The sequence below is a fragment of the Carassius carassius genome, chromosome 17 (genome assembly GCF_963082965.1).
Source record: "Carassius carassius chromosome 17, fCarCar2.1, whole genome shotgun sequence".
Taxonomy (NCBI): Eukaryota; Metazoa; Chordata; class Actinopteri; order Cypriniformes; family Cyprinidae; genus Carassius; species Carassius carassius.
The window spans coordinates 16,450,626-16,473,712 of NC_081771.1; the positions used below are offsets into that span (position 1 = coordinate 16,450,626).

Genomic DNA, 23,087 nt, shown 5'->3' on the forward strand with positions numbered 1-23,087 from the left:
GCTGATTTCTGAGATGGATACATTCAGCCTGAGGGTTACTCTCCACATTTTCCCAACACTCTCCACTTTTTATGATTTCTCTGCATTTGTTACAAATTATATATTTCAAAGTTATGACACAGTGCTTACATAGACTGAAAAAAAAGAGCTTCCCTAAAATGGTAATATCTACATTAACTGTTTAATTAAAGTACCAAATATTATTTAATATTTCTCAAATCAACTTAAATAAAGGAATTTATACAAACAAAACAAATTTTTGTATGGGCTAAAACCAGTGTTGGTTTTAAAAGTTACTTTTAAAAGTAATGCATTACAATATTGTGTACTCCCTGAAAAAGTAACTAATTACGTTACTTAGTTACTTTTTATGGAAAGTAATATATTACGTTAATTTTGAGTTACTTTTTAAATCTTAGCAGGGCTTGCTTGTTTGTTTTAATATAAAAAGTTTTTTACAAATCTAAAAGCCCTTTCACAACAAAAGTGAAATGAATACACCTCAGGCAGAAGGAAATGTAAATACATTGTTCAGTAGAGGGCACAACTCAAACAAATTGTTTTAAAAATTAAGAACACTATTCAGCAATAACAAAAATGAAACACAAATGTGTCATTTCTGCTTAGAATGGTTTAATTGGATGATTGAAAGTCAGTAGAAAAGACACTGGTTAATAAAATGGGATTAAATACATAAATTATATTTGTCTTTTTTAAATATAATTATTGCAGTTTTGTATAATATTCCGGGTTTCCATTTGACTGTTTTTCTGCATTTTGAGGAATATTAAATCTATTTTTGAGCAGGTGAGATGAGTAAATACATGTTCATATTTAGTCTAGAACTACAGTAACATCATGTTCACACAGTCTGCACAATGCCTCTGCACTTACTCCCGATTTCTCTCAACATGGCAAAATGAGAGCTTTCAGCCAAGACACTGGAAACAGTAACCGACGTTACTTATTTGAAAAAGTAACTCAGATATTTCCTTTTAAATTAAAAAGCAATGAGTAAAAAGTAAATTTAGTGTTACTTTAATAATTACTTAAAGTAATCTGATTACGTAAATCATGTAACTTGTAATATATTAACTATATACTACGACTGGTTAAAACAGGTAGAAATTGCTCTTTAAAGGTAACAGTTGCAAGTTACTACTTTTTAACTAACTACAATTTCAAGCATATGTTGCACATACATTAAGGAGGGACAAATTAGAATGACTAGTATGCATTTAACTTAAATAGTTAATTGTACATCAAGTTGTTAATATTAGTATTCTTATTTGGTGTTCCATTGTTCCATGGATGACAGCATACAGGTTTGGAATGACATGACGGCAAGCAAATAATGACCCATTTTTATTTTTATTTTTCCTACTCCTATAACATTCCAATTTTCCTTCAAACTTAGTTATTTTGTGTCTGTGTGTGTGTGTTTGGACGAGAGGGGGGGGGGTTGTAAATGATTTCTTTGAGAATGTTTAATTTCAGGGTTTTTTTTTCTTCATTTACTGTAGGTTATTTTATAAAGTACATATTTTTTCAATGGACACAGATGTGTCAGTGCTTGGAATTTTTTTACATGTGTAAATGAAGAACACATAACCCCATCTTCAACACAAGACAATATATTTGACCCTGTGTACAGTTGCTTAAAAATGAGCATGTTGCATTTCCAGGTGTGTCGTAATTTGGCAAAACCTACAGACTCTAGAACACACCTTAAGCAGGACCAGTTCCTGCCAAACACACATACCTTAAAGCTACAGAGAAATAGGGACTCTTTAGATAGAAAAAAAGAAAAAACATAACTACAGGGCAAGGCTGTGTCTCTAGCTCTCCCGGTCCTGCCTATGTTTACACTAACACTCTCAGACCTTGACAATGGCTGCTGAGGTCTCGCTGGCTACACCCTGCTGAATAAACTGTTGTGTTGAGAGAAAAAGAGAGGAAAGGTGATTATGGGGTGGCACAAATCCTGACTCAGAGAAAAGGTTGATTTTTTTTTTACTGTTCACTGAGTATATAAGGTTTTTGTATGTATGCTTAAAAGCGTAAAATGTGCTTTGTGTGTACTTGAGCAAGTACACATGCATACATTGTTTGGGAGAAAGCAACTGTGTGTTTTACTCTGCGTGTGTGCATGTGTGTGTGTGTGAGAGAGTTGATTCCAGGTGATTCCAGAGGTAAGCTATCAGTACGTGAGGGCCAGTTGAGACAGGCAGAGGGCTGGGCTACAGCAGCCAGCGGGCTGGGACATTCACTGTTTATGGTACAGACTTGAGCTTTCACTGATCATTGCCACGAGTCTCTCTATCTCTCTTACACACACACATATATACAGACTATTTCATTCCATCACTCTACATGATTGAAAAAGATTGAGAAGGGTAGGGAAAGGGAGGGATGAAAAGAAGGTGAAAAATGAATACTAAGATCTGTCATGCATGACGCACAAGCTTTTCTGAGACGCGTTACACACAGGGGTGCATTCCTAGAAATAAAGTCACAGTAAATTGAATGTTTCCTGCCGGCCATAAAACTGTATGTACAGTTATTATGTACAGTATTTTAAGGAACATTTTTTAAATGCATAAGAGTAATTTTTTTGTTGTTGGCCCAAGCTGTAACTCAATTTTACAACTACAAAAAACAATAGTTGGATAGTGTACACACACACACACACACACACACACACGTGTACATACCTTATTTATAATATTTAATGATATAAAAAAATTATAGATTAATTTTATAATATCATTTTATTTTTAAAAGTCACTTTAATCATGAAATTGTTATTGCTTCATAGTGCAGACAATATTCCTATTCAAAGAAAGTAATAATAACGGTTATAAAACAACAGTTTGTTGTTTATACACCATATTATAAGGTTTTTTATAATGCATTATGCAATCATTATAACACCTTAAGAATATCCTTATAATGTATTATAAATACGGGCTTCATAGAAAGTGTTACCCATTTTTTTTTAATCAATGTAGAATTTCTATACTTCTCTGTGTTGACCTGATCATCACTCTTTTGTGTGTTAAACACAATCTTCTTAAAAAATTTTTTTTTGAAAAATAAATGAAAAAATATATAATCATAATCTATGACAAAAATACTTTTATAAACTAGTTTAGTAGATAATTCAGCAGCAAAAGATACTCTAGATTCTGGAAAAATGCTGCACACAGCTGCACAATAATTGTATAACATCTAGTAAAATATTTTATTCACAAATAAAAGTGAATAAGTATAAAATCTGGTAAAATGTACACATTGCTCTTTGTATTGTTGTAAATTACATTAATGTAAAAACAAGTATATATATATTTATATAGGAATATAAAAGACATTTCTTTTAAAATGTATAGCACAGTCTTTGATTGTGCAGAAAAGTATTATAATACTAAAGGATAAATGAATTACTCTGAGATATTGGTTAATTTCGACTCTGAGAGAGTGTCAGCCATGTAAAAAAAGCGAATAACTTAAGTAATTTGTGGATTAATGCTTACTGGAGACGGAAAATGTTTCAAACGATTCAGTCCGATTTGGTGAACTGGTTCAAGAAGAACCGGTTAAATCAAACGATCCGTTCATGATCCGGACATCACTAGTACAAAGGGAAGAGATATTGATAACTCATGTATTAAATGCATGCGTTAGTTTATTGAGCCTTTTCTTTGAACAGTTTTAAATCTCAGTTACTTTGTGCTCTTGAAGAGAGTTTCATCGTTTTGACTTTAGTATCCGAATGCGACATGCAGTTTGATTGCTGAATGGAGGATGACAGACAGCCACAGCAGAAAGTAAAGTTTATGTGAACGCGAATTCAATGACTTCAATATTGATCTGTACCTCACATTGATCTATGGAACAGCTTCAGAACACTTGAAACATGTGCACAAATACGTGTTGGTCCTTTATAATGTTTTTGTGCCTTTCGTGGAGCGCAACAATAACACAGAATAGTATACGCTAGGGCTGCACGATGTGTCGTTTAAGCATCGATATCGCGATGTACGAATCCACGATAGTCACATCGCAGAATGTGCGATGTAGGCTGTCGTAGTTGATCCGTTATTCATTAACTGTACGGCCCTTGATGAATGTGATTTGTGGATTAATTGCACAGCAGTTTTAAAATTTTAAGTCCTGTGAGTTTAACAGGGCAGAAAGAGAGAGAGCGCGCGTGCGAGAGAGAGTGCGCGCTAGAGAGAGAGCGCAAGAGAGAGAGCGCAAGAGAGAGAGCGCAAGAGAAAGAGAGAGAGCGCGCGCGCGCGAGAGAGAGAGAGAGCGCGAGAGAGAGCGAGAGAGAGAGAGAGAGAGAGAGAGAGAAAGCGAGAGCGAGCGAGCCGCGGCCTCACGCTCACCGTCTTCATACAACACGAGCGCTGTCTTGCTCTCTCTCCCTCGTGCATATTAATCAATTGACACGATGTTGTCGATGTTTAAATCATTTAAAATGAGAATGTAAGTGTGCTCACCCCATTTTTGTTTGTGAGAAAAAATTTGATTAGATTTCATATCGCAATATATATCACAGAAAAATAAAATATCGCAAAGTCATTTTTTCCCAATATCGTGCAGCCCTAGTATACGCACAATATCGGATTTTTGGATCGGTCTCGTCTGACCGATACCCGATCCGCAGAAAATGCCAGTATCAGAGCCGATACCAATCCCAAGTATCGGATTGATGCATCCCTAATATTATGTATATACAACAGTTCAATGACACGAGTGTGTAAATAAATTAGGAAAAAATTAGTGTCTTTAAAAACCCTATTTTGTGCTGAACTACTTCCTTACACCACAGATTCAAATCTAAATTTGACAATTTAACAGCCAAGTCCAAGTCTCTGTTACTAATTCCAAAACATCAATGTAGAATTAGTAACGAAGGAACACTGAGTTGCTTAATTAAACGTCGGTTTACTATATTACAAGCTGTGTATTATGTAAAGTATTATGAGAGATAGACTGAGTGAGTGAGTGTGATTACCTGCATCTGATACAGCATTCATTCTTCAGTTCAATCTCATATTCACAATAAAACATTACTTTGAATGTCTGCAAAATTCCTTTTCAGTCTATTTCAATATAAAAGTCTTTACCGCTGACTCTAAAAAGGTCTCTTGATGCCAACTAATAAAGGAACAATGAAACAACAACTAAATAACTAAACACCAAGAAAAACAGGAACAACTAAAATCACCATAGCAAACACACACAGTTTCCCAATACTAAATACTACTATTATGTATATAAAATATTATTTATTGATGAATAATATTTAGCAAACAACAACAGTCATCATAAACGCTGCTTGGCAAATTCAGTTAAAAGTACAAAGGCAGTACTCTGATTTACAGCATAGAAGTTATATTACATATAACGTTATGCGATTTTGCCCTCTGCCAAAACTATTTGCTTTGGAACAAATAAAAGATTAATGAGACTGAAGACTACCCATGAGATTTACCCAAAGTGAATTATATCTCAAGTTTAACCACTATAGAGACATCAGAACCAGCTGTATATTCCACAAGATCTGACTCTCGGGTTGCTTCATAAGCGCAGATCGGCCGCTGACGTCCTGGAGCTCACATCTTTGAAAATGTTGAAGAAAATTTTCAATTCAAATTTTCAGTTGTGATTCATTTTACACCACTAATCATTGATTTATAAGGTATCTGCAAATAAATGTCTGAAAATGATTCAGTGAAATCATGGTCAGTATATTGGCTTACCAGGTACTTGTTTGGATTACTGGATACATTTTCTAAGGCCATATCCTCATTTAATACTAGAATCTAGTGCATTTTAACTAGGTTGACCATACACCCTTGTTTCCTGGACATGTCCTGGCCAGATTTCTAAATTGTCTAAAGGTGTGTTCGGCTCGAAGCGGCTGTGCAGATTGATCGATGTGTGATAAAGTATCATGAGAGAGATTTGACAGCATGCAGAGAGTCTGCTCTCTATAGCTCTCATGCCACATTTATGTCCAACACTGACTGGTCTGCGTAACACCACTTGAAGCCAAGCTCTTACAACCTAGACAATTTAAGAAATTTAGAAATCCCACCCAGGACAAGAAGAGGATTGTATGGTCACCATAATTTTAATGTCAGAAGTGTCAGAGTAAACTGATTTTGTGTAATAAAAAAAATGGAATGTCATGTTATTTTCATTACATTTGCATGACATGTTTGCTTAAAAATGTTTCGTAGTCTGTTATCAATAAACAGCTGCTTTCTGAGATAACTTAGACACTTACGCAACAGCTGTGATTAATTTTACACCCCGACTTTATTTCTGTGGTATCTGCAAATGGTGACTGGCTGACATAAATATCTGAAAGTTATAAGTGACATGAGGGCCATTATATGAATGGCTTACCAGGTACTTGTTTGGTTAAAAATTTTCAAATGCCATTTCCTCATTTACTAGAATCTGGTGTGTAAAATACAAAAACACCTAAATTACCTTTATGCAAAAACACATCACATTCCTTAGACTAAATATCATGTTAGTGCTACTGACTGAATGTGTTACATATTGATTCTCCTTGCCATTAGCTTTAATTAAGAGCAGCATCACTAACAAACGTAGTAAATTGTTGTTGTTTTTTTAAATGAAAAAAGGGAAAGGGAAAGGACCTTTAAGGTTACAAGTCTGACTCTCTGCCCCCCAATTTCTAATCATTTAGTGTAACATAAAATGACAAGAGAAAGAAGATCATTCATATACAGTTAGCATGGAAGGTTTAAAGTAGGATTGAGAAGTTCCCTTTTTTTAAACAATTTCCAAACTGAAATGTCACCGCGATTCTAGGTTGACTCAAAAATAAATGCAACAAGAAACAGACTCCAGTGTATTCTTAGTTAAGCTTTGGTGCAGCATCTTGAAATTCTTGTAGCGGTCGACTGCACTTTGTATGACTGAGGACTGGCAAGTCAACACACTAGATGAATATCAGAGGTCTGCTACAGCTGTCAGGGCAAGTGGCTCGCAAGTGCCAGAGCCAACAAACAAATCCTCAGATTGCTCAATAGTTCCTACGATTGAACAGCACAGCCAGATTTTACAACACACATGGCATACATCCATAAGCCACTCTTTTACTTGAAAGGAGAATTGCATGATCAAAAGATAGAGACAGGGAATTTCAAGCACAAATCTCAGAGCAGATGAGAGAGGAAGGTGAGAGAAAGGCAGGTGGGGCCTTATTCCATCCAGTGATTCATTTCCTATATGAAATCCAGGGATGCAAGTGCCAAGAAATGATACATCATAGTCCTTCTGTTTAATATACAGTAGAAAGAAAAAGTATGAGCATTTATTGGAATTGGTAATGTCATCGAATTTTCATCCAATTTACTTGTTGAACATTTAAAGGCTTTTATTTTATTTTTTTTACATGACAATGATGTATATATATATGTTTTTTTTTTGTTTTTGTTTTTTTTATCATAATTGTCATTTAGTACTGACCTTCAGAAGATACATGTTTCAGAGAACAAAATAAGCAAAACTTACCTATATTATCCTGTTCATAAAGATCAAACACCTCCCAGCTCTAATTGCGTTGTATTAATATTTTAAAAGATGGATGTAAAAAAAAAAAAGAACTGCTGTTGTAAAGGGGTCAGATATTCAAGGGACTCATCAATAACTTGTGAAATTCATGACAAAAAGTCATTTCACTGACTTTTTCCACAGCATAATGAATGTTTAATGGGATGTGCTCAATAAGAACAAGAATATTATTGTATTTGTTTTGTTACCTTAAGAACACTGTGTTTTTCTATACTTGTAGAAAACTTGTATACCGATGAAGATGGCATTTTATGGCCTATTAATGCATATAACCACCAATTCCAAAGGTTTCACATACTTTTTCTTAGCACTGTAGGCAACATTTTACCGCAAGCGGAAATAAATCAGCGCTCTCCATATAAAACACACAAGATTTAGAGATTTAACATTATGCTTCCTGAGTCTCTCAGGTCCAAACAATGCTGACACATTAATCTATATGAGCGCAGTGGACACAGTCAATACAGCGAATGACCTGACAAGCACTAGCATGTTGACACGTAGTTAAGAAATGGTTAACAAATCCTTATGTAAATTTGAGCTAATCCACCCCAGGAAGTCAATCACAATGAATTCTGCAATACAGTTCTTTCGTTTGTGCAGTTTATACCCCACCCAGAGCACTTAATGGAAACAGCTCAGATAGATTCCTAGGTCTAGAAAATCTGCTAAACTAATAAGCTTATAGTGATTTAAAAGTTATATCGGCAGCCTGGTTCTTAAAAAGGTATTATTTATAAGGTGGTATTGGATACAGCGCCGTTTTGGGAAGATGTGTACTGTACTGATGCTGCTCTAAATGTGTGAAATTGCCCCCTCTGCTGACCGGACTGCAAACCTGAATGATTAAATATGTGTGGAATTGTTTAGTTATTGAACCAAAAAAAATAAAAATAAAAACCTTTGCAATAATGAATTTAATTAAAAAAAATGAGGTTGTATACATATTATGGCTGTGTATAATGTATATGTGCATATGTTTTTTTTTTAATACTTTTATTCAGTAATGACTGAATTGATCAAAAGTCTCAGTTAAGATATAATTTATTAAAACAAATTCTAAATGCTGTTCTTTTTAAACTGTTTATCAAAGAATCCTGATAAAAATAAATAAATCACGTTTCAAAAATATGTGAAGAAATGTTTCTTGATCAACAAATCAGCAAATTAGAATGATTTCTGAAAGATCATGTGACGCTGAAAACTACAGTAATGGCTGCTGAAAACTCCACTTTGATATTATAGCAGTAGAAATTACATTTTAAAATATACTGACCGAAAACAGTTATTCTCTGTCTTCTCTGTCAATGTATGTTACTGCTTATCCAAGTTGTGTAATGACAATCTTCTGTGGTTAATTGCAAATGTTATTCTCTATATGTTTGTTTTTGACAGATAGCTGAAAACATTGCCTCCAAGTATGACACATTGTGATGTTTCATAAACATCCTTTTTAGACTTGACTTACTGAATATATATTTTTTAATAGAAACATTCCGTGAAAATGTAAAAAAAAAAAAAAAAAAAAAAAAAAAAAAACCTGTTGTCAGCATGAGCTACGGAGAACACATGAGAGATGTGCAGGGTAGATGGGTAATTACCTTGTCTAGACAGTCTGGGTCGAAAAGCACTTTTTGAAAACATTGCACACTCCATCCAGTCACACTGAATGAAAGCTCTTTGCACATTTAAACTGTCTTTGTCATTCAAAACCACCATAAACCATACTCCCTGGCCCTGCAGTTAAGAGAATTTATCACTAGCCATACAGACATCTATAGAGCAAACCATGATAAAACTTGGCCATGGTGTACTGCATTGTTTGGCTGTATAGTAAATACATTTCATTATCATGTGAAAACATTTCCCTGTTTGACAGTTGAATACTCATCCAATGCTCTTTCTTAAAAGGTGTACAGTTAATGTTTCATAATCGTAAACAGAATTTGTAGAAAGAGTTACAGGTCTCTCTTGTCCTTGGTAAAGCCAGTAGTCCAACCATTAATCACTGTAATGACTACGAATGGCAAAAGTCCACACATAATCAGCACACTTTTTTCACGTCTTGACAAAATGTTTTGGACAGAGCTGAAAGTACTAGGAAGGCACCATTTTCAAATTCTGGCTTATACTGATATGCTGGGAATTATTTTATTATTATTAATGACATTTTATACTACTTTGAAAACAAAAGTAAGAAAATAATACACATTTAAATAAAATCAATGGTTTTAAATGCTACAATTTAATTGAGGTATCATAAATTTGTAATGTACTATAGATTAAAAATCTATGATGATATTCATATTGAGATCTGCTAAAAATGATGCAGTATATGACAATGCTATTAGACTAGATGACAGTAAATGTTATCTTAATGTAAAAAAGGTGGATATATATATATATATTTTTTTTTAGGGAATTCCACTGTAGTATTCTACTATCCTGTATTATACTGTGCCACTACTGTACTGTAAGTGAGGTTATGAACAAAAACATTTGAAGTGTCATTTGAGGTGTCTAAGCATAACAAGATGAAGAGCTCATCATTGAAGTGATTAAAGTCAATGAGACAAAAAAAATGAATTGGAAAAGACAGACTGGAGATCAATAAGAATAACGTTTAAGAGTTAAAAGGAAAACATTAAGCAGAGAACGGCATGTAGTCATTTAAAATAGAGAAGTGCAGACAGAGCATGAGACTGAAAGAGAGACAAGAAAAAAATAATGAGGGAGAAGGAAAGAAATTATTAAGCAAAAGAGGGAAGGAGAAGAAAAAATGAAAGAGAGTGGTTTTAAAGCTTGCCTTTTTCCTCCATCACTCTAGGCTGGTTTTCAGTGGCGTTTTATTTATAATTGAATGTAATGTGGGGAGATAAAGTCAGCCCAATACGGCCTGCCTCTTCTAAGCACTTCACGCCACATTACGTTTTATTCATCAAATTAGTTTTACTTGGGTTGGTGTCCCCCGAGCCAGCTTTAAAAGGTTTGGATGAAAGAACTACATTAATTTCTACCACTAATCGGTTACACAAGAGCTGTACTGACAGTTCTCTCCTCCCTGTGTTATAAAGTCCTCTTTACATCCCATTTCCATTCACATAATCCCTCCACACAAAAATTAAGAGAAGAAAAGAGGTTTGGGCCTCCTTCCCCTCTGATACCATTTGTTAAATCCTGCTGCATTGTGGGTATTATCACCCTGTAAAAACTGTTAATACGGTTAGGAAAAATGACTCATGGTCTCAGATTTTCTTCATTTGTCTGTTTAAGGCTTTAAGCAGCACATTGAAGATAGAGAAAAGTACAGGAATGAATAAGAGTCTAAAGCCATTGGATAAATATTCCCAAACATATAAACACTTTATTATGAGAATATTATAGGTTACTGATCCAATTTGGAACACATGGCCACTCAAGGTTACAATCTTAAGACAATGTAACTGTCATGCATCCAAGACTGCAATTAAGTGAGCAATAAACTCATTAGGGCTGTCCCTATCTAAAGATTGTTCCAATCCACCAGTCGACGAGCGCATGCATAAAGTTTGCCGCAAAGCACCAGCCAAAGTAAAGACTGTGTGTTGGTAAAAATAGCAAGGAGATATATGTCCCTGGACCACAAAACCAATCATAAGTAGCACGGTTATATTTGTAGCAATAGCCAACAATACATTGTATCTATTTGTATGCCAAAAATCATTAGGTTATTAAGTAAAAATCATATCCCATTAAGATATTTTGTAAATTTCCTACCATAAATATGTCAAAGCTTAATTTTTGATTCGAAATATGTATTGCTAAGGACTTTATTTGAACAACTTTAAAGGCGATTTTCTCAATATCTTGATTTTTTTGCATCCTCAGATTCCAGATTTTCAAATAGTTGTATCTCGGCCAAATATTGTCCTATCCTAACAAACCATACATCAATGGAAAGCTTTTAGATGATGTATAAATCCCAGTTTAAAAAAATAGACCCTTGTGACTGGTTTCTGGTCCACTCCAGGGACACATAGGTTAATTATTTTTTAATGAACTAGTGTTTTCTTAGTCAGTTGACGATGCTGACTCAACATCTAAGAAGACCGCAGGTACAGGACGCACCTTCAGAGAGAAACGCACCTTTCATATGGATTAGAGAGTATTTGTTATCCAAACAAATGGATATTTCCTAATAGTGCACATTTATCTAGGGTAACGTTAGAGCAACTGGCCATGTAAAGTTGCTACTACTTACATGTTTCAATGATAAGCCATATTTGAGGTTGATGAATGATAAGCGAATTTTAGGATTTCCTGCCTGATATACTGTAATTACCCCAAGGACCAGCCGTTAATGATCAGTCCGTCTTGAACAAGATTACTTTTTTTTTCTCCAAACTTTTGAATGATAGTGTATCTAATCGACTAACCGACTTATACAATTTTAGTTGAGAAAGCCTCTATTCGTTGACTAATGTTTAGTCAACTATTAGGGGGTAGCCCTAGAATTCATTTTGATGTGCGACCAGCGCAATATGTATAGCTGTTCTAATGTTATAAACTTGCTTGATAGCACACCTAGTGTAGCACTGCACATATGATGCGAAATGCTGAGTGAAAGAAGTCCCGTGAAATATGAATCACAAGCTAACTGGCATGACTACTACTGGTGTGGTATAGGGTAGGGCTTAGTGTAGGTGGTACAATATTTTCAGTCACAATACATCATTAAAATCTGAGTCACACATCGGACATTACATTTTTAAACTGCTGTAAGACAAACAACAAGCAGAATACATAATGCTGCCACATACATGTTGAACTGCTTCAAATAAAACTGATGCTGTTTTTTAGGGCCACTCCCTGGACTAGGGCTGTCCAAACTCGGTCCTGGAGGGCCAGTGTCCTGCAGAGATTAGCTTCAACTTGCCTCAACACACCTGACTGGAAGTTTCTGTGCCTAGTAAGAGCTTGGTTAGCTGGTTTCTGGTGTGTCTAATAAGGGTTGGAGCTTTACTCTGCAGGTCAATGGCCCTCCAGGACAGAGTTTAGACAGCTCTGCTCTGGACAATTCACTTTAAAAGTATTGCGAAATGTGCAAGAAGCAGCGTAATATCAATTTGCAGAAATGTCATCACAGGCACAATTTTCCAATGAGCCTGACTTGCAACAACATATCATATCATATCATATAATATAATATAATATAATATAATATAATATAATATAATATAATATAATATAATATAATATAATATAATATAATATAATATAATATAATATAATATAATATAATATAATATAATATAATATAATATAATATAATATAATATATGTGACGAGTGGGGCGGGGCCGAGAGACGTGGGAACAGGAGCGAGGCCGGTGGAGTGATTGGAGATGAGCGACACCTGCTCGACCCACCAGTCTCGAGTCCCACGGAGGAGATGGAGGGATATAAAACCGGAGCGATGACAGTGACAGATGAGAGAGGACCAGGCCTGGGATTTAGTTGTGTTTGGTTTTTATTTGTGCGCGTCAGTCGTCCGTAAGGGGCTGATGGGCTGTTTTGTGTTTATTTTGTAATTAAAAGTCTGTTTGATTGTCCGCCGGTTCCAGCCTCCTTCTTCCCAATGATTATGAAGTTTTTTATCATTATAGTGGTGCCGAAGCCCAGGAGAAGGAGGGATGCGCTGCTGAAGATCCCTCGCCGCTGTGGTGAATCCGCGGTGCCATCGAGCAGGCGAGGAAGTGTGCCGCCAATGACGCTCGAGGCGGTGGGCTGGAGTGAGTTGCCAGGGACGGGCGAGCTCGCTGCCGGCCGCCCGTGATGTGAAGAGCGCAGTCTCGAGGGTATGTGACGAGTGGGGCGGGGCCGAGAGACGTGGGAACAGGAGCGAGGCCGGTGGAGTGATTGGAAATGAGCGACACCTGCTCGACCCACCGGTTTCGAGTTCCACGGAGGAGATGGAGGGATATAAAACCGGAGCGACGACAGTGACGGACGAGAGAGGACCAGGCCTGGGTTTTAGTTTTGTTTGGTTTTTATTTGTGCGCGTCAGTCGTCCGTGAGGGGCTGATGCGCTGTTTTGTGTTTATTTTGTAATTAAAAGTCTGTTTGATTGTCTGCCGGTTCCCGCCTCCTTCTTCCCTTGATCATGGAGTTTTAATTCGTTATAATATAATATAATATAATATAATATAATATAATATAATATAATATAATATAATATAATATAATATAATATAATATAATATAATATAATATAATATAATATAATATAATATAATATATGTGACGAGTGGGGCGGGGCCGAGAGACGTGGGAACAGGAGCGAGGCCGGTGGAGTGATTGGAGATGAGCGACACCTGCTCGACCCACCAGTCTCGAGTCCCACGGAGGAGATGGAGGGATATAAAACCGGAGCGATGACAGTGACAGATGAGAGAGGACCAGGCCTGGGATTTAGTTGTGTTTGGTTTTTATTTGTGCGCGTCAGTCGTCCGTAAGGGGCTGATGGGCTGTTTTGTGTTTATTTTGTAATTAAAAGTCTGTTTGATTGTCCGCCGGTTCCAGCCTCCTTCTTCCCAATGATTATGAAGTTTTTTATCATTATAGTGGTGCCGAAGCCCAGGAGAAGGAGGGATGCGCTGCTGAAGATCCCTCGCCGCTGTGGTGAATCCGCGGTGCCATCGAGCAGGCGAGGAAGTGTGCCGCCAATGACGCTCGAGGCGGTGGGCTGGAGTGAGTTGCCAGGGACGGGCGAGCTCGCTGCCGGCCGCCCGTGATGTGAAGAGCGCAGTCTCGAGGGTATGTGACGAGTGGGGCGGGGCCGAGAGACGTGGGAACAGGAGCGAGGCCGGTGGAGTGATTGGAAATGAGCGACACCTGCTCGACCCACCGGTTTCGAGTTCCACGGAGGAGATGGAGGGATATAAAACCGGAGCGACGACAGTGACGGACGAGAGAGGACCAGGCCTGGGTTTTAGTTTTGTTTGGTTTTTATTTGTGCGCGTCAGTCGTCCGTGAGGGGCTGATGCGCTGTTTTGTGTTTATTTTGTAATTAAAAGTCTGTTTGATTGTCTGCCGGTTCCCGCCTCCTTCTTCCCTTGATCATGGAGTTTTAATTCGTTATAATATAATATAATATAATATAATATAATATAATATAATATAATATAATATAATATAATATAATATAATATAATATAATATAATATAATATAATATAATATAATATAATATAATATAATTCAAAAGTTTAGGGTTGTTAAGACTTTTACTGACAAGTCAAGTATTGTACACTCACAAGTGCTGTATTTATTTGATCAAAAATCCAGCAAACGGTAGTATTGTTAAATATTATTACAATTAAAATAGCTGTTCCTGTTATGGCATTACTCTTGTCCTCAGTGTCACATGATCCATCAGAAATGATTTAAATATGTGGATTTGGTGCTGAAGTAAGATTTCTTCTTATTATCGATACTGTACTTACATTTTTACCTTAAAATTAAATTTGTGCTACATTTATTAAGTTATTTGATGAATACAAAGTTCAAAATAACAGCAATTAATTTGATTAATTTGATTTTTGTTTATAACAATGTAAAGTAATTTCAATGCATACTTACTGAATAAAAGTTTTACAAATCTTACTGACCCCAAACCTTTGAGCGATAGTGTTCTTCTATTGATACATCTTTCAACAGCACATAAAATATGTTATTTTCAACCAGGTGTCCAGCTATTATTAACAGAATAATATTATTCTGGTATTAATATTAACATAATATTGTTAACAGCTATCATTATTTCCCTGTGTTTACATTCGGTTCTCAGAAATACAATGTTGTTACTGAAGCAGAACATAAGTCTATCTCTCATCCTCGACAATCCCTGCCAGGCTGTCATCTATGTGCTCTATATCTCCCCAGACTTTACACTTATTGTGCAATTAACCAAGACGTGCAAAAAGTGAAGAGGAATTTGTAGCTGATTTGCAGAACTGTATGGAAGATGTTTCTTAGAAAAACAAGTTCTGAAAGTTCTTGAATGCACAAGCCTTCCTGACACATGGCAACAGGTGGCACAAAAGCAACCAGTGTAGCGTAGACAATTTTTTGAACTTCTGTTTTTGTTTCTGATGTTCACAGTTGAGCAAACACTATGAATATCATACATGTGTGGTAAAAGATGAGGAAGTTAAGGCAAATGAACATTTCAGAGACTTTTTTTGTTGCAGTAGTGAGACGTGGCTTTTTGGAAAGTGAAAAAAAAAGCGATTTTGATGAAAGAATGGGTGCTACTCACGTCAGGAGGGAGCGTGGTGGAAAGCAGAAGATACCATGGCAGATGCGGTCGATAAAGTTGAGTGGAATCTTCTGAATCTGCTCACAATTAAGCATGACAAAGTCATATTTGAAGAGGAGGAGGGTGTTCTCTGTGATGAGCACCAATCGCTCTTTCTCATTGTTCCAATGATCAACTCTACACAGTAACAGGAAAATGGAGAGAGTATTAAACTATTGGTAATAGTTGAAAAAAACTATTCTGGCCAATGTCAGAACCATAGCCTTGTACACAGTGCATCCATCCATCCATCAATCAATCAATCAATCAATCAATCAATCAATCAATCAATCAATCAATTAATCTATCTATCTCTGGCCAATTCTATAGCCTGATAATAACTTCCTAACTTTCATGTTATGCCCAATATCTGATAAATGAAAACTGAAAAACTAAACAGACAGAAAAAACTAAAACATTTCTAAATAAATGAAAAGTCTAAAGCATAGTTGTCTTAAATGCTACAAGTGAATTGCATTGTGAAATCATAATGTATGGTACATAAAAAAATAAATAATAATAATAATAAATTTGAGATTTTAAACGTAAACTTTCCAAATTTACCAATTTTAGAAATGAGCATATACAATTATTGTATTATCCAATACTGACTGAAACCTATAATATTGTGCATATTTACAAATGCTATTCAATCACAGTTTTGTAAAAAAAAAAAAAAATATTAATAATAATAATAATAATAATATTTAGAAGTGCTCGATGCATTTTTATTTTTGTGTGTGTGGAATGGCTCTTGTAATATATGTCTGAATTAGATGTTCTGAAATATCACTTGGTAGTTGAAGCGGATCAATCATTCAAGCAACATATTCAACATCATAAGCAGTTGTCAGTTGTTAGTTTGTTGTGCAGGAATTCTGCTATTGCTCTTCGCTTCGAAAATCTCAATGGTACAATGGTATGTTTGTGGTCTGGCAGGAGTTCCAGAGTGGACAATATCATTAACAGCATCTTTAATCAAAACGAGTTTAATTCTCTGGATCATGTTAGCAAGGGTCCCCTACTGGGCCCGACTGCAGACCTCTGCTGTGTTGCTACAGTACATCAATGTAACTACACCCGAACTGGCCTACATTCTCACAAATCTGTTGCTCACAATTCTTCCACAGCTCTGATCAAGCACAGAAGGATTCTAAAACAAGTTGTTGGACATATGTTCATTTACAGTTTGACAGATTGGTTTAGCACATGTAGACAAATGAATCTTGCTGCAGTATTGTTTCTATTCCAGTTATTCTAAATGGCAGGCTTTTTCAAACTTTCTCTTGATAAATGTAGAAAATATTTACTTTGTACTAAATTGTGGATCAGTGTGCATTTTTCTACCCAATATTAGAGTACAGTTAAATGTACATTAATTCAAATGTATTTAATGATGAACAATGAAGTGTAAATATTAATCCAAGTAATATACTGTCTTTAAAATCCCATGGATAACAAAAGCAAGCATTCTTTAACTTATGGGCCAAGTAAGAAGAGAGAATCTTTTTTTTTTTCTTTTCTACAAAAAATATATACAAATCAAATGATCTTCTCTCTCAAACTCTCCATAGGCCTCCTAGCATGGGCCAGATCCCAGTTTGAAAACTCCTGGCTTGTGGAATCTTTTGAAAATTATTTAAGCACAGTGCATTTTATAGATTACAAAGGCTATTCTATTGAAAATCAACCAATCAATCAATAGCTAGCTGCAGTGGCTGTGAATTCTGTGAGTTATTTTGAGTTATTTTATAAAAAAAATGCCTACAGGTCCATCTCAATAAATTAGAATGTCATGGAAAAGTTCATTTATTTCAGTAATTCACCTCAAATTGTGAAACTTGGTATTAAATAAATTTAATGCAATGAAATTCAATGAAGTATACTGTACTGATTTGTTGAGATAGTGAATTGGTGGGTTTTTGTTAAACGTGCAGTATGGAATTTTTGGCCACCAGGGGTCACTCAATCAAAATAATAACATGAGACGGACTTTGATGACGTCGGGAAAGAGCGTAGGCTCATGGGAGTTGTTGTTCATTGGAACACGCGCTCTGTCGCTCCACACATTCCTCACTCATTTTAACTGAGGCCGGCGACACACTGGATGCGTGGCGCAAGCGTCTCAGCTGTGTGGTGTGTCAGTTTAATTCGGCTCCCATGTTAATAGGTTAGAGCTTGCAGACTGCCTGCGTGAGACGCGTGTCTCAGGCACGGCTCGAGCCACACAGAAAACGTGTGAATGCTAGAAATAGAACCGACGCCTATTTTTCACGCGACACGCACGTGTGTTGGAAGCGTTTCCAGGCAAAATATAATAGGAAAATATGTTTATATGTAATTTTGTACACAAATACATATTAATTCATGACATTTTGATGTTTGAAAGTCTATAGGTTGACATAAATTCAGATACAAAAATTTAAAAAATAAATAAATAATTATCGATTTTCAAATATTGCACCTATCAAACATAGTCTATTTTGCCGTCAATACTGTTGACGGTGTCCTTTATCAGTAGGCTTTATATTTATGTTCAACATGAAGTATAGATATTGTTGTCATGAAGACAAGAGCCTGGTCTGTCAGCGGTCTCCCTCTGTGTCACCTACAGCAGCGCGCCATGCCGCGTCAGGCACGATTCTGATAAAGACACAGAAAACGCGAGGCAGCCGCCACGCTTCTGGCACGCAGCAGAGACGCCACGCAGCCAGTGTGTCACCGGCCTTAGTATTTTGACAATCACGTATTTTCGAACGGAGAGATATATGAATTATCAGACCCCTATCAAATCAATATTCCATCTAGCTAGTAGTAATATATGTTAAATAAAACACGGTTGCCTTTCGTTAATAATTATAATTAGGCTACGTTTATACTATGATATCGAACAAGATAGTGAACTGCATTTGAAGCTACTTTATCCAGCTAGATATAGAACACATGTAGATTTACATTATACTATACATTAGAGCTAGTCCGTCTGCGTTTTACACAAGACATCATCGTTTCACAAAATATACGGATAGATATAGTTAACGTTAGCTGAATGGATGCATACCTGTTTATTAGAATGCAAGCATCTCTCTGTAGTTTCAGCTTGTCACGAAGCTCTCTCTATCTTGGAAATGCAACTCCAATATTTACCCGTGTCTCGTTTCTTCTTCGTCCCAAAACCTTCTCAGGTCATTTATTTCACCCGTACGTTTGCGAATCACAGAACGTGCAGGCAAAGCATAATCATGATCCATAACTAAGTTATTGATTGAGGTATAAATACGAATATAAATACAAAATATAATAGTCTCGATCAAGGCTAGCTACTACTTTTTCTTTTTCGTCTCTTCTTTGCTTCTGTTCACCTTTGTATTTGGCGGTTCCGCAGTAAGTTAGATAAACTAGAGGGGTCAAAGTTTATATGACGCCATAGATGGGCGACAAAACGGAAATAAAGAAACGTGCCGTATCTTCTAATTAAACTATAATTTTCCAAAGACTTCAGTCTGTGTGCATTTAATTTATTTAATACACAAGTTTCACAATTTGAGTTGAATAACTGAAATAAATTAACATTTTTCCACAACATTCTAATCTATTTAGATGCATCTGTATAAGCATGTGGGTCTAAATTATGTAGGCCTAAATAATCTAAAAGCTTCAACAATTTAATCAATTGCCTTTGGTATACTTGTTCAAATATTCATGCCTATATTTTTAGATTCAAAGACATGTCAAAACAAAGATGTGTATTCAGAAAATGAATAACTGATGGATAAGCCACTTTTTAAGAGTTATGTTTTATTTTTGTCAGTGCTCTCACCTTAACTGGGCAGTGAGAAGTTAATTTATGTAGAGCTTCTTCAGATTTGGACAGTGACAGAAATAGCACATGGGAATCTTAGTACATTACAAGTTATGGGTGCATTATGGTGTTTGATGTAGGTACTTTTCACTTGGTGAGAAACTTATGACTACGTAAATGGAATATTTTACCTTGGCTGGGTATGTGGGCCTGGGGGCAGGTGGTAGGTGTGAAAGACCACAAAAACACCACATAGACGCAAACACACTCACAGGCCCTAGGGCCTTTGAATCTTGTACTGTAAACATGAGTTGCCCTTGGCATCACAAGACCTGTTGAATTCAACACTTTTCCTTTTCTGCTAGATTATACTAGATTTTCAAAGAGTTGGATGACTGTTTACATTCAAGGCTTTGTGGTTAAACTCAATGACAATTGTGTATCTTTTTATTATATCCATTAAAAATGCACAGAAAATGTATTGCTTCATATATTATGAATGTGTTACAGTGATTTACATCTGTTTTAATTTAAACTTGTAGATGGTACTGTAGAGTTTTGTAAAAGTTAATTATTCTACATTGATTTTAAATTATGCACATAATGCGAAGACATGCACAGGGCAAGCTATATGAATGTTTGATAATGAACAAATGTGGCATATGAGACTATTTAAAGCTACTTTAATGCAACTAAACTATATATTACGCCTTTCAGGTGTCTTTGTTTTGACAGCAAAAAGCTATTTCCTACAACGTCTTCCATAAGAAATTTATAGCAGTCAAAATGCATGAATTGCATGGACTTCATCTTTTGTTTCAATCCTAATCTCAAACCACAGAACTGCCCAGACATTGGAGCATGGGAAATATAATATATATTATTAATTATCATATAGCAAGGGCTTTAAACTGTTTTCTGAAAGCCTGTGCAGAGACAGATAGAAGCTGACATCTGCCAGCACATTTAGCCAAATATCTTCTAGCAGCTGCATTCTGCTGCCTGCTGATTTCTCTTTAAATATTTCCTGCACATTTTACTTGTTTACAGAACACGGAGTGAGATAATGGTTTGCATCCTGGAATGAGAGCTATGTGACAAAAGACCTGAATGTGATTTGCTTACTCCATGTGAACATTGCATATTTGCAGAACAGTCTGTACATACTTTAACTATAATTTGTTGTTTTACAGAAAGAAGAAGAAGAAGAAGAAAACTTACTCAGCCATGAGCCAGATACCTTGGACCGGACCATCTTCTGTGGGATTCACCAGAGCTTTAACATCCTCAATGCCATGGTCCAGTGTTCCAGGCTAAAATGACAAAACACAATTCATCTTCATCAAGGCATATTGAAATCAATGGCATCTGTACATTAGGGTCTAGAGGGAATAGACCCCACCAGAGGATGCTAAAATGCTAGATTATCTATTGATTGTATGGAATAACACAAACTAAATGTGTTCTGTGTTCCTTAAATTTACACTATGTAGCATTTGTCCCGTTACTAGTTAAACAATAAGAGAAGTTACATGCATAGAAATGTTTGTAATTATGTGAGTTATAGCTATGCAAGTGAAATGGTTTTAAATCATGAGTAATGCCTTTTCACCACTCTCATATAGCAACATTTGGTATTTGAGCTGGCCAACAGACACTATTTGTTAATCAAATGACCTCAGGTAGACTGAGGAAATAGAAAACATGAAAATAGCCTTTGGTGATCTCTTGAGGTTAAAACATATGTTTGACTGAATATTATCAGGCAGCACTGGACAAGTAAAGAGTATTGTCTGCTTAACATGTGACTGAGGATAATATTTACAAAAGGTGTTATCAGCTCTATATTGTACCACAGAGCAACCATGGTTTGTCAAGAAACGTAGATTCAGAAATGATTACTAACACAGTAGAACACCAATTTGTGGTCAACCCAGAAAACTGAGGCTTCAGTGAGACTTCAAATAGGCTAGTAAAGACATTACCCTGAGGACAAAAAATCTTCTCAGTTTAAACTGTTCCGCAGATGATGTCCATTTAACTTTGGCTGCTGAAGCATGTGTAGAGGGGGTGCTTTCTCCCTTGGCTTCTGTAGAAGGTGTGCTGGGTTTATCGGTTTCTTTTTCACTTGGAGATTCTTGAGGATTGATGTCTGGTTCCGGAGACTTCTCGGTTTGCTGCTCCAAATCCACAGATTTGAATGTCTCTTCGTCTTTCTCTGACATAGTGACCTAAATAGATTAGATCGTTTGCAAAGCTCTCAGTGAAATTATGCTGAAAACACCCATAAAGTATAAACAATTAATAAATAGGCCTAAACTGGAAGAATTGTTTAAGCTTCTACAGTAATCAGCGTGAACGATCGAGTAGTCCGATTCCCGAATCGTTTAAATCGGTTCATTTTAGAGAATAAACAAGTGTAGTTTAATATCCGAACAAATGATTCTTATGAACCGATTCTATTTTAATGAATCGAAACACTAATGAATCAATCGTTGAGGTTTCACTCAGATCCTAAATAAACCGAGAACTGTGATGCTGTGGAAAGTCATTAAAATGTTAATTTACGCAAATCTTTGGCCAAAACTGTAGATGGCCTATTACATTTATTTCTTCTTTGCAGAGATCTCATCGTTTGGCAACATGCTGGTGACAATAAAAGCCTAGAAAGTTATTTTTTTCCGTCCTAGTAGCCTACTAAAATAATCGTTATTAGAATTTTCAATCAAACTCAGTAAGTGTACCCATAGCCCTGACAATTCCCATCCCTAAAATCCTCCCAAAATATTTGATACATATTTTAAACTGCTGTATTCGCTAAAATAGTTAAACGTAATAAAATGCTGGCAGGAAATATCTTACCGCTGGCTGCAAGAATTAAATCAACGTGCTATGTTCGAACAAGACGGTTAGACTCAGCGTCAGGTGCACGAGAACCTATTATTTCCTGCTTCCGTGGTATCTGTGATGTGAAGATGGGCGTTGACCAGAAAACGAAACTTCTCTAAGACCACAGCAGCTCCCTCGCAGAGTAGGCTATGTAGGAAATACGTGTTGTTCCAACAATAAGTAACAAGCCTTTTAAACAGAACAAATTAGTCTATAAATCTCTTCGTTTCAATATCTCATTCTGGTCACCTTGAATAACCAATAAAACTGTGGTTATTTTACTTTTCCATCTTTGACATCAATTCAAATAGCCCAAGCCACCCACATTTCTCCCAGCAAACAATGAGAAAACTTGCAACTGTATTTTTCTCGACAGCATTTAGGATTTCACACTTACGCTTAATCTTCTGGCAGAGAGGGGCATGGGAAAAATGTTT

At 36.1% G+C, this 23,087-nt stretch overlaps 1 protein-coding gene across 1 annotated transcript in view; it reads right to left on the reverse strand.

Annotated features, from left to right (window-relative positions):
* The window catches only part of LOC132161218 (tumor protein p63-regulated gene 1-like protein), a 31,353-nt gene extending 8,573 nt beyond the window's left edge, over positions 1-22,780 (reverse strand). Inside the window, exons 1-4 of the mRNA XM_059571113.1 lie at positions 22,624-22,780; positions 21,747-21,992; positions 20,983-21,074; positions 15,921-16,097 (exon numbers count right to left, since the gene is read on the reverse strand). Coding sequence (XP_059427096.1) covers positions 15,921-16,097; positions 20,983-21,074; positions 21,747-21,986 — 509 coding nt within the window. The 5' untranslated portion in view covers positions 21,987-21,992; positions 22,624-22,780. The remainder of the gene's footprint in view (positions 1-15,920; positions 16,098-20,982; positions 21,075-21,746; positions 21,993-22,623) is intronic.
* Positions 22,781-23,087: the final 307 nt, after the last annotated feature.